The 12,219-nt window shown below is 52.4% G+C and overlaps 1 protein-coding gene across 1 annotated transcript in view; it reads left to right on the plus strand.

The window, feature by feature from the left end:
* Positions 1-11,003, plus strand: part of Itpr (Inositol 1,4,5,-trisphosphate receptor) — an 86,926-nt gene extending 75,923 nt beyond the window's left edge. The window contains exons 52-59 of the mRNA XM_073089965.1: positions 1,880-2,052; positions 3,054-3,218; positions 3,637-3,814; positions 4,695-4,912; positions 5,703-5,868; positions 6,467-6,627; positions 7,844-8,008; positions 10,724-11,003. Of these exons, the coding sequence (XP_072946066.1) occupies positions 1,880-2,052; positions 3,054-3,218; positions 3,637-3,814; positions 4,695-4,912; positions 5,703-5,868; positions 6,467-6,627; positions 7,844-8,008; positions 10,724-10,816 (1,319 nt within the window). The 3' untranslated portion in view covers positions 10,817-11,003. The remainder of the gene's footprint in view (positions 1-1,879; positions 2,053-3,053; positions 3,219-3,636; positions 3,815-4,694; positions 4,913-5,702; positions 5,869-6,466; positions 6,628-7,843; positions 8,009-10,723) is intronic.
* The last annotated feature ends 1,216 nt before the right edge of the window (positions 11,004-12,219 follow it).

Below are 12,219 nucleotides of genomic sequence, written 5' to 3' on the forward strand. Positions count from 1 at the left end.
GCAGCACCTGTCGCTGGTGGTGTGGGGCGTGTCGGGCGTGGCGGGCGCGCAGTACAGAGTGTGTGTGTGTGTCAGAGCTGGGGCAGCACCTGTCGCTGGTGGTGTGGGGCGTGTCGGGCGTGGCGGGCGCGCAGTACAGAGTGTGTGTGTGTGTCAGAGCTGGGGCAGCACCTGTCGCTGGTGGTGTGGGGCGTGTCGGGCGTGGCGGGCGCGCAGTACAGAGTGTGTGTGTGTGTCAGAGCTGGGGCAGCACCTGTCGCTGGTGGTGTGGGGCGTGTCGGGCGTGGCGGGCGCGCAGTACAGAGTGTGTGTGTGTGTCAGAGCTGGGGCAGCACCTGTCGCTGGTGGTGTGGGGCGTGTCGGGCGTGGCGGGCGCGCAGTACAGAGTGTGTGTGTGTGTCAGAGCTGGGGCAGCACCTGTCGCTGGTGGTGTGGGGCGTGTCGGGCGTGGCGGGCGCGCAGTACAGAGTGTGTGTGTGTGTCAGAGCTGGGGCAGCACCTGTCGCTGGTGGTGTGGGGCGTGTCGGGCGTGGCGGGCGCGCAGTACAGAGTGTGTGTGTGTGTCAGAGCTGGGGCAGCACCTGTCGCTGGTGGTGTGGGGCGTGTCGGGCGTGGCGGGCGCGCAGTACAGAGTGTGTGTGTGTGTCAGAGCTGGGGCAGCACCTGTCGCTGGTGGTGTGGGGCGTGTCGGGCGTGGCGGGCGCGCAGTACAGAGTGTGTGTGTGTGTCAGAGCTGGGGCAGCACCTGTCGCTGGTGGTGTGGGGCGTGTCGGGCGTGGCGGGCGCGCAGTACAGAGTGTGTGTGTGTGTCAGAGCTGGGGCAGCACCTGTCGCTGGTGGTGTGGGGCGTGTCGGGCGTGGCGGGCGCGCAGTACAGAGTGTGTGTGTGTGTCAGAGCTGGGGCAGCACCTGTCGCTGGTGGTGTGGGGCGTGTCGGGCGTGGCGGGCGCGCAGTACAGAGTGTGTGTGTGTGTCAGAGCTGGGGCAGCACCTGTCGCTGGTGGTGTGGGGCGTGTCGGGCGTGGCGGGCGCGCAGTACAGAGTGTGTGTGTGTGTCAGAGCTGGGGCAGCACCTGTCGCTGGTGGTGTGGGGCGTGTCGGGCGTGGCGGGCGCGCAGTACAGAGTGTGTGTGTGTGTCAGAGCTGGGGCAGCACCTGTCGCTGGTGGTGTGGGGCGTGTCGGGCGTGGCGGGCGCGCAGTACAGAGTGTGTGTGTGTGTCAGAGCTGGGGCAGCACCTGTCGCTGGTGGTGTGGGGCGTGTCGGGCGTGGCGGGCGCGCAGTACAGAGTGTGTGTGTGTGTCAGAGCTGGGGCAGCACCTGTCGCTGGTGGTGTGGGGCGTGTCGGGCGTGGCGGGCGCGCAGTACAGAGTGTGTGTGTGTGTCAGAGCTGGGGCAGCACCTGTCGCTGGTGGTGTGGGGCGTGTCGGGCGTGGCGGGCGCGCAGTACAGAGTGTGTGTGTGTGTCAGAGCTGGGGCAGCACCTGTCGCTGGTGGTGTGGGGCGTGTCGGGCGTGGCGGGCGCGCAGTACAGAGTGTGTGTGTGTGTCAGAGCTGGGGCAGCACCTGTCGCTGGTGGTGTGGGGCGTGTCGGGCGTGGCGGGCGCGCAGTACAGAGTGTGTGTGTGTGTCAGAGCTGGGGCAGCACCTGTCGCTGGTGGTGTGGGGCGTGTCGGGCGTGGCGGGCGCGCAGTACAGAGTGTGTGTGTGTGTCAGAGCTGGGGCAGCACCTGTCGCTGGTGGTGTGGGGCGTGTCGGGCGTGGCGGGCGCGCAGTACAGAGTGTGTGTGTGTGTCAGAGCTGGGGCAGCACCTGTCGCTGGTGGTGTGGGGCGTGTCGGGCGTGGCGGGCGCGCAGTACAGAGTGTGTGTGTGTGTCAGAGCTGGGGCAGCACCTGTCGCTGGTGGTGTGGGGCGTGTCGGGCGTGGCGGGCGCGCTGGTGACGTGGCTGCCGCGCGGGTCGGGGCTGCGCGCGCTGCTGGCGAGCGGCATCGTGCGCCTCATCTTCAGCGCGGGCCCGGAGCCCACGCTCTGGGCGCTCGGCATGCTCACCGTGAGTATACACATCGCTACTCACAATATACTTTACATCTTATAAATAATTTTATTCGTTATAAGTAAAGTTCGCGACAAACTAGTCCGCTCTGTACTTGTTGCGCTCAGGTGTAGTCAGAGCCAATGCGAACGAATACGACTACAAGCATATACTCCGTAGCAATGTAAGGGCACACTAACTGCGCTATATGTCCGCGGGCGAGAGCGGGCAGCGGAGGGTGCCGAGGGCTCGCGCTGTGTTCGTCCCGCTAATATTTACAATTTGCTGTTGCGACGCGACTCGCTTCTATATTCACAGCGGACTAGAAGTTTGGCGCTACCTCTACCTATATACCTATCAACGTACATATAAAAATAGTATAATAACATTGAGGATTGTATAATTCAGAGTTCGACAGTGTTTATTCTCTTAGTCACTATTCTATTCATCTATTCTACTGAACTCAAATTGTGGAATTTTCCATATACTATGAATTTTGGTTTCAGAAATGTTCTATATACAATGTAAAACTGAAAATTTACACCACATGTCGAATTCTATCGTGCTAAGATCGATCTTGACTAACCGTAAATATTATGGTATTATTTGGTGGTAGAACCCTTTGTGGTTCGACTCCGGCGGCACCACCGCCACACCTATTTCTGCCTTATAACAGCAGTGCTAGGCGCTGCTGTGTTCCGGTTTGAAGGGTGTGGTAAGGGAGACAGACTTTTCCGAGGCGTTCCAGCTTAGTCCTCAGGGGTAGCGGCGCATCTGTGGCCGACCTCAGGTAGGAATATCTAATCCTATCTGGGGTTGATTACAGATGTCCATGGGCGGCAGTAGCCACTTACCATCAGGTGCACTGCATGCTCGTCTGCTACTCTTATATTGTAAAAAAAAAAAAAAAAAAAAAAAATTATGTAATGAGAACCTGAATATCCTTCAAAAGTCACACAAACAAACAAAGGCACTAACATTATACGAAAATAAAGGTGTAAGTTCTAAACAAATTCCAGATAGTTGTGAAGGGTATCCACCTGGTGAGCATCATGGGCAACCAGGGCACGCTGTCCAAGTCCACGCGCCACGTGATCACGGACCCCGAGCTGCTGTACCACGGCGTGTACCTGCTGTTCTGCTTCCTCGGCATCTGCTGCCACCCGTTCTTCTTCTCCGTGCTGGTGAGTGCTGGTGGACATGATGGACGACCAAGGCATCTGAAGACAGCATCAGATGCGCCGTTACCTCTGAGGACTAACTTGGAATGCCTCTGAAAAATATGTCTTCCTTACCATACCCTTCAAACCAGAACATAGCAGCGCTTAACACTGTTGTTATTAAGCTGAAATAGGTGTGGCAGTATTGCCGACGGAATCGAACCACAATAGGTTCTACCACCTTCGAACAAGACAGTGGCAACTAGGATATGCTGCTAATTTTGAATTAATTAATTTCGAAAGTGGGCCAAGTTGGCGGACTATTTATTTATGCATCCCTCTGATCTTGATATCAAATGTTTTTTAGAAAAGAATATGCAAAGTAACGTTACTTAACGTTTGGTTTTTTATATATTAATATTTTTTTTTCTGTCGTCTCCAGCTGTTGGACATAGTGTACCGCGAGGAGACGCTGCTGAACGTGATGCGATCGGTGACCCGCAACGGGCGGTCCATCCTGCTGACGGCCGTGCTGGCGCTGGTGCTGGTCTACATGTTCTCCATCGTAGGCTACATGTTCTTCCGAGACCACTTCCTCGTCTCCGTCGACCGCCTTGATGGTGAGTGCTGCTGTCAATTGCGCTACTTTCGGCTGCTTAAGGAGTGAAGGGACATTCGTTATGATCAGGGAAACGGCTTACATTAATACTTAATTAATGCATATCGTTCACCTATAATTGTCGTGTCATTTAGCAGTTTATTTCATCTTATATAAAGTTGTTGTTGTTTTGTTGGTGCAACTAAATAAAATACTAAATGTTATCTTGAAGTTATATGCTTTCAGTATTATTTGAAAGGAAAGAGAAACAAATAATAGAAAGTAGAAAATATGATTACGAAAAAAATTACAAGAATTGAATTCGTTTTATGTAGTTATAATAATAAACTCTAGGTACATTTCACATAGTAGTTTTCTACATTTAGAATTTTTTAAGTATCAAAAATGTAAATGAGTCTTTGTTACAAAATAAATAAATAACTAAACTATTATTAAATTATTAATTACTGTACTTAAATGACTTTTAAATTTGAAAACGCGACCAATCAAAAAAGTAGAGTATGATAGATAAGCTAATCGTATCAATTAGTTACTCTCCATAAAGCTCGTTCGTTTACCGCGGTGCAAAATATTTTCAGTGCGAATTAAAGGATAATGAATTATTTTACTTAAAAGATTGTTCACAAGTATTTTAAGTAAAAACGCGGGTTGACGACCCGCGTGGCGGAGCGGTCACCATACCGGTTTGACGCGCAGGGGGTCCCGGGTTCGATCCCCGGCCACACAGAAATCCAAATGATGAATTTGGGTTTATTGTTACTGGGTATTTGCGTATTTGTTTCTGTCTGTGTCCATGACACCCACGACACGGAATCCTAGTTTGGGGCTGTTAGTGTAGAGAGCGTTTTTTTTTTTTTAATTTAGTACTTTCTGTGTCCCAGACGACGACGACCCGCGCTTCTCGGCGGACACGTGCGCCGCGGAGGCGTGCCCGTCGCGCTACAACCGCTACGGGCGCGAGGCGCGCTTCGTGTCGGTGGGCGGCGAGGTGCGCGAGCGCAGCTGCGACTCGCTCATCATGTGCATCGTCACCACGCTCAACCAGGGGCTGCGCAACGGCGGCGGCATCGGCGACATACTGCGCGCGCCCGCTAGCTTCGTGAGTAACGCGTACTTGTAGTGTAGTCTATTGTGTAGTCCGCGTAAAACTCCTAGGCCGCTCTGAATATAGATATGAAACGCGTCGCTATAGCAAATTGTGTGACAACACCTGCTCGCAACAACTTCTGAGCGGACTAGCAGTTTGGCGCGGCCTATACTTGACTTTTTTTTTTAATATAGGAGTAACAGTCGAGCATGCAGTCCTGATGGTTAGTGGCTACTGCCGCTCATGGACATCTATAATCAACCCCAGATAGGATTAGATATTCCTACCTGACGTCGACCACACATGCCCCGCTACCCCTGAGGACTAAGCTGGAACGCCTCAGAAAAGTATGTCTCCCTTACCATACTCTTCAAACCAGAACACAACAGCGCCCAACACTGTTGTTATGAGGCAGGTGTGGCGATGGAGTCGAACTTAAACACGCTGTGCGCCTCCGCATGACATCCAGGTGTTTCAACATAGTCCTCAGGGAAAGCAATGCGTCTATGTCCATGGGCGGCAGTAGCTACTTACCATCAGGTGAACTACATGCGTTTAGGTATAAATATGAATAAAAATAAAAACAAATGCTTGATAACTATGGTAGATCAATAATGATAAGTTGTCCGCCTATTAATAAAAAATCGGTCATGAACAAGATTTATCAATTTTATTTACAAATTTTCTAATTGACAAACAAAATGTTATTAACAAATAATTGATAAAGTTTTGCTTTGGCCATCTTAGCCCATTTTGTACAAATAAAAAATGAACTCATCATTATAAATGTATACGGTCTCAGGAGCCGTTGTTCGTGGCGCGCGTGGTGTACGACCTGCTGTTCTTCTTCGTGGTGATCATCATCGTGCTGAATCTGATCTTCGGCGTCATCATCGACACCTTCGCGGACCTCAGGAGCGAGAAGCAGCAGAAGGAGCTTATATTGAAGAACACATGTTTTATATGTGGTGAGAATTAGTGGAGGTGGTAGAACCGGTAAAGTTTGACTAGGGACGTACCACCTTCACGCCTATTTCTAGCGTGATGTAGTTCAGCCATTCGGCGACAGTGTGTTGATGCTGCCTGACTGATAAGAGAGACCATCTTGGTTCTCAGTAGCATCTGTGATTGGCTTCATTTTTGGAGAAAAACTTGTAGTCGTATTGATAGCGAAAGTAAGGAATATAAGTGGAAGATTTTATAAATAGAAAACTACATTCTTTGGTGTATCGAACGCACTCAGCGGTGTAGTACTGCTGGGTACTAGTTTAAAGGGAGATCACAAATGTAATTCGATAGGGATTCAAAGTTAAAACTTAAACCTACATAAGAAACAACTTAGCTATGAGTTCCAATAGAATAATTTTACATCGAAAGACTGCAGGCCTTTATTATTATTTATATATCTGTAGCTCAAAAAAATCTACTTAAACCTTTTAAAGCATAACAAGAATATGCATCGCCTTAACACTGCTTAACATTTTTTGTAGCAAGATAATTAACTTCGCCTTAATACGATACTCTCTAGACTCTCTAGACTCTAACACACACATGTATATGTTGCAGGGTTGAACAGGTCAGCCTTCGACAACAAGACGGTGTCCTTCGAGGAGCACATCAAGAGCGAGCACAACATGTGGCACTACCTGTACTTCATGGTGCTGGTGCGGGTCAAGGACCCCACTGAGTTCACTGGCCCCGAGAGCTATGTACATTCTATGATTAAGGTAAACACACTTTAAGAAATAAAGAAAGAACTTTAAGAAAAAAAAAATATTTCTTCGGATAATGGCAATAGTATAAAAAAGAAAAAAGAAACATACAACTAAAGGGTAACAAAACTATACATTGAAATATTATTATATAATGTGTTGCTACGAACGTGAAAAGGAATTGCAGTGATCTTTGATTTTTAATTCGGCTTCAATTTCTCGTTTTTGTCGAATTGCAAAGCAATGTAATCGTTGGCAAAATCCTAAAAAATATAGAAAAATGAAAACAAGTGTATTAAGATATATATATGTCGGAAATGGCGGTACTGAGGCGCTTCCGGAGCGCTAGCGCCATCTAGTGGCACTTGATAAAGTTAGTGTTGGAATGCGCCGGTGCGGGATCCGACCGGGCTTGCGAGCGAGACGAGAGGAGACTTTACTGTTGGCGGTCGGCCGGTGCGGACACTAAAATTATCACGCGTTCCTCGACTTATACCTGCCTAAGTTAATTCTAATCGAAGTAATTCCTGTGTTGTAATAATGACCACTGAAGCCCACAGAAGATTACGATGAGCGATAAAGAACCACCTATTTCGAAATATAAATATTGTATATAGAAATTTTGTAGAAAGCAAGAATTTCATAGAATATTTATTAATAAATTGAATATATAAATACCGTAATAAATAGGTACAATGGAACCATGATTGCATGCATGGAAGTGCGCCATGCTAAGTATCAGTTTAACGCTCGCAGAGTGTATATTACACTAAATGTTTCAGCGCGTATTACTCTATATTAGTTTCGCCATTGTAACTACATATAAATATGTTATGTATATTTACAATATTTAGACGCAATTCTAATAACCTATGGTTTCTGAGATATTACGTTGTTTGTGTACACACTGTATACTTGTGCGTTATGCGGATAGGTAGAACTAAAACCCATGTCCTAGTTAGAGTCCGCATCAAACTGCTAGTCCGTTCCAAATATAGAAACGAGTCGCTTCCTAATAGTAAATTGTAGACCCTCCGCTGCCCGCTCTCGCCCGCGGGCACATAGCGCAGTTAGTGTGCCCGCACGTTGCTACGGAGTATATGCTTGTAGTTGTGTGCGACCGCTTTGCTCTCTGACCTACGCGCATTAACTTCAGAGCGGACTTGAAGCTTGGCGCGGACTACACCCGTTTTTTGAATTGTTAGTTTAACTTAGTTTTATCGTTCGACAGTCTAACAACCTGGAGTGGTTCCCGCGTCTGCGCGCGCTGTCGCTGGTGGGCGGCGGCGAGGGCGAGGGCGGCGAGCTGGAGCTGCGCGCCCTGCACGCCCAGCTCGACCGCGCGCACCACGCCGTGCGCACCCTCACACACCTGCTCACCGACCTGCGCGACCAGGTGCCCACCCTGTAGCCGCACCCGCCCTGTAGCCCCGAGCCGGAGCGCCAGCTGACCGCGCGCACCACGCCGTGCGCACCCTCACACACCTGCTCACCGACCTGCGCGACCAGGTGCCCACCCTGTAGCCGCACCCGCCCTGTAGCCCCGAGCCGGAGCGCCAGCTGACCGCGCGCACCACGCCGTGCGCACCCTCACACACCTGCTCACCGACCTGCGCGACCAGGTGCCCACCCTGTAGCCGCACCCGCCCTGTAGCCCCGAGCCGGAGCGCCAGCTGACCGCGCGCACCACGCCGTGCGCACCCTCACACACCTGCTCACCGACCTGCGCGACCAGGTGCCCACCCTGTAGCCGCACCCGCCCTGTAGCCCCGAGCCGGAGCGCCAGCTGACCGCGCGCACCACGCCGTGCGCACCCTCACACACCTGCTCACCGACCTGCGCGACCAGGTGCCCACCCTGTAGCCGCACCCGCCCTGTAGCCCCGAGCCGGAGCGCCAGCTGACCGCGCGCACCACGCCGTGCGCACCCTCACACACCTGCTCACCGACCTGCGCGACCAGGTGCCCACCCTGTAGCCGCACCCGCCCTGTAGCCCCGAGCCGGAGCGCCAGCTGACCGCGCGCACCACGCCGTGCGCACCCTCACACACCTGCTCACCGACCTGCGCGACCAGGTGCCCACCCTGTAGCCGCACCCGCCCTGTAGCCCCGAGCCGGAGCGCCAGCTGACCGCGCGCACCACGCCGTGCGCACCCTCACACACCTGCTCACCGACCTGCGCGACCAGGTGCCCACCCTGTAGCCGCACCCGCCCTGTAGCCCCGAGCCGGAGCGCCAGCTGACCGCGCGCACCACGCCGTGCGCACCCTCACACACCTGCTCACCGACCTGCGCGACCAGGTGCCCACCCTGTAGCCGCACCCGCCCTGTAGCCCCGAGCCGGAGCGCCAGCTGACCGCGCGCACCACGCCGTGCGCACCCTCACACACCTGCTCACCGACCTGCGCGACCAGGTGCCCACCCTGTAGCCGCACCCGCCCTGTAGCCCCGAGCCGGAGCGCCAGCTGACCGCGCGCACCACGCCGTGCGCACCCTCACACACCTGCTCACCGACCTGCGCGACCAGGTGCCCACCCTGTAGCCGCACCCGCCCTGTAGCCCCGAGCCGGAGCGCCAGCTGACCGCGCGCACCACGCCGTGCGCACCCTCACACACCTGCTCACCGACCTGCGCGACCAGGTGCCCACCCTGTAGCCGCACCCGCCCTGTAGCCCCGAGCCGGAGCGCCAGCTGACCGCGCGCACCACGCCGTGCGCACCCTCACACACCTGCTCACCGACCTGCGCGACCAGGTGCCCACCCTGTAGCCGCACCCGCCCTGTAGCCCCGAGCCGGAGCGCCAGCTGACCGCGCGCACCACGCCGTGCGCACCCTCACACACCTGCTCACCGACCTGCGCGACCAGGTGCCCACCCTGTAGCCGCACCCGCCCTGTAGCCCCGAGCCGGAGCGCCAGCTGACCGCGCGCACCACGCCGTGCGCACCCTCACACACCTGCTCACCGACCTGCGCGACCAGGTGCCCACCCTGTAGCCGCACCCGCCCTGTAGCCCCGAGCCGGAGCGCCAGCTGACCGCGCGCACCACGCCGTGCGCACCCTCACACACCTGCTCACCGACCTGCGCGACCAGGTGCCCACCCTGTAGCCGCACCCGCCCTGTAGCCCCGAGCCGGAGCGCCAGCTGACCGCGCGCACCACGCCGTGCGCACCCTCACACACCTGCTCACCGACCTGCGCGACCAGGTGCCCACCCTGTAGCCGCACCCGCCCTGTAGCCCCGAGCCGGAGCGCCAGCTGACCGCGCGCACCACGCCGTGCGCACCCTCACACACCTGCTCACCGACCTGCGCGACCAGGTGCCCACCCTGTAGCCGCACCCGCCCTGTAGCCCCGAGCCGGAGCGCCAGCTGACCGCGCGCACCACGCCGTGCGCACCCTCACACACCTGCTCACCGACCTGCGCGACCAGGTGCCCACCCTGTAGCCGCACCCGCCCTGTAGCCCCGAGCCGGAGCGCCAGCTGACCGCGCGCACCACGCCGTGCGCACCCTCACACACCTGCTCACCGACCTGCGCGACCAGGTGCCCACCCTGTAGCCGCACCCGCCCTGTAGCCCCGAGCCGGAGCGCCAGCTGACCGCGCGCACCACGCCGTGCGCACCCTCACACACCTGCTCACCGACCTGCGCGACCAGGTGCCCACCCTGTAGCCGCACCCGCCCTGTAGCCCCGAGCCGGAGCGCCAGCTGACCGCGCGCACCACGCCGTGCGCACCCTCACACACCTGCTCACCGACCTGCGCGACCAGGTGCCCACCCTGTAGCCGCACCCGCCCTGTAGCCCCGAGCCGGAGCGCTAGCTGACCGCGCGCACCACACTCTACTAGACCTATAGCCCCTATACTAGTACATTAATAGCCCCATGGTACTTCATTCACAGCCTAACACCGCCACACTCGTAACCCCATGGTACACTACTCATAGCCCCACATTGGCTACAGTAGTAGCCCGAAGGCATTCCACTCACAGCCCCACTTTACAACACAAATTACACAAATTGAACTGGTTATTAATATGCATTTTAGTCCCTACATCCGTGTCACTGCAACTTAAAACCGTCCTATTAATTAACCTCAGCCTCTCATTGCCAGATGACGGAACAAAGGAAGCAGAAGCAACGCATCGGGCTGCTGAACTCGACCTCGGCGTACCTCCAGAACCTGCAGATGAACCTGCCGCCGTGAGCCGCATGCCGAACACACTCGCACACCGACAAACTTATATCACACATATTGTACTACATACACAACGATAAGAGACTCGACTGTACCTACTGTTATATTTTACAACGCGCCCCCTGACTATGTTAACATACTGTCGAAATATACGGTACTAGAAAACTCTGCTGTAAGTGCTCTGTTAGCGCGCTGTGACGATACCTGACTTTATCGCTCTAAACATATAACATAAACGATACTAGAGGACTTATTGATAATCACGATTATATTATACAACTCGCGCCCAGACTATGTGGTCTGACAATTTCTACAAGAACGTTACATTAATGTATCTTTTAAACTATTTTTATTTATATTTTAAACGAAATAAATGAAGGCAGATAGTTAAATTTTGTAACTATATACCCTCATTATAGTGACATAGAAAGTTACGCGTTATTAAATATAATGATTAGTCAGGTATAGCTACAGTATTAAAAGTCGAGTCTTCGTTTATGTTGTGTCTAAAAGTACTAAAATGTAAAGCAATAAATTATTTGTTTTATTGCAACAACTCATTAAGTAACATATTCCTTTTTTTAGTAAACAGTTCATTTGATTTGTTGCATACAACACTACAAATTATAATTATTTTAAATAAAAAATACCTGTATATTGATGAATCTTGATCTTTATTATTATTATCAATAGAGTATTGTAAATAGTAAGAAGTTAAAAATTATAGTTTAATCAATTTCTAATCTTGGCAATTGATGAGTTATTGCAATAAAGCATCAAAATATTAGTAATCCTATATATCGAGCACAAAAAGTTTGTCCGGTGTGTATATAACGCATCAGTACCTCATAACGTCGCACAAGAAACTCTATTTTATATAGAAATAAAGTTTAATAAGCGATATTGGAAACTTTGACTACGACGCATGTATTACTAAGTACTAATACTAAGTAGTACGATTTATTAGATGTAGGTAGACAAAATATTTGATAATAATATTGACCGGATACGTACCTATGTTAATGAATGATCGTTGACTTTTATAGTTTACTTTCGTTAGGAAATGTTATCTTATAGATCAAGATCCATCTGCTTTTTAACAAAATACATTTTTATTGATAATAATTATCAATATAATAATACAGTTCTAATCTTTAATCTTTGACGATCCGTGGCGGAGCGGTCACCATACCGGTCTGACGCGCAGAGGGTCCCGAGTTCGATCCCCGGCCAGACAGACATCTAAATGATGAATTTGGACTTCTGTTCCTGGGTCTGGGTGTTTGTGTATTTGTCTATGTGTGTGTCCAAGGCACCCACGGCACGGAATCCTAGTGTGGGGTTGTGAGTGGAGAGAGCGTGTATCTTTTTTTGAATACAGAAATTAAGAGAATATTATGCGTTTTTGACAT

This window comes from Epargyreus clarus, unplaced genomic scaffold (assembly GCF_041222505.1).
Source record: "Epargyreus clarus isolate Ecla_fem2 unplaced genomic scaffold, WU_Ecla_fem_2.2 ptg000031l, whole genome shotgun sequence".
Classification (NCBI taxonomy): Eukaryota; Metazoa; Arthropoda; class Insecta; order Lepidoptera; family Hesperiidae; genus Epargyreus; species Epargyreus clarus.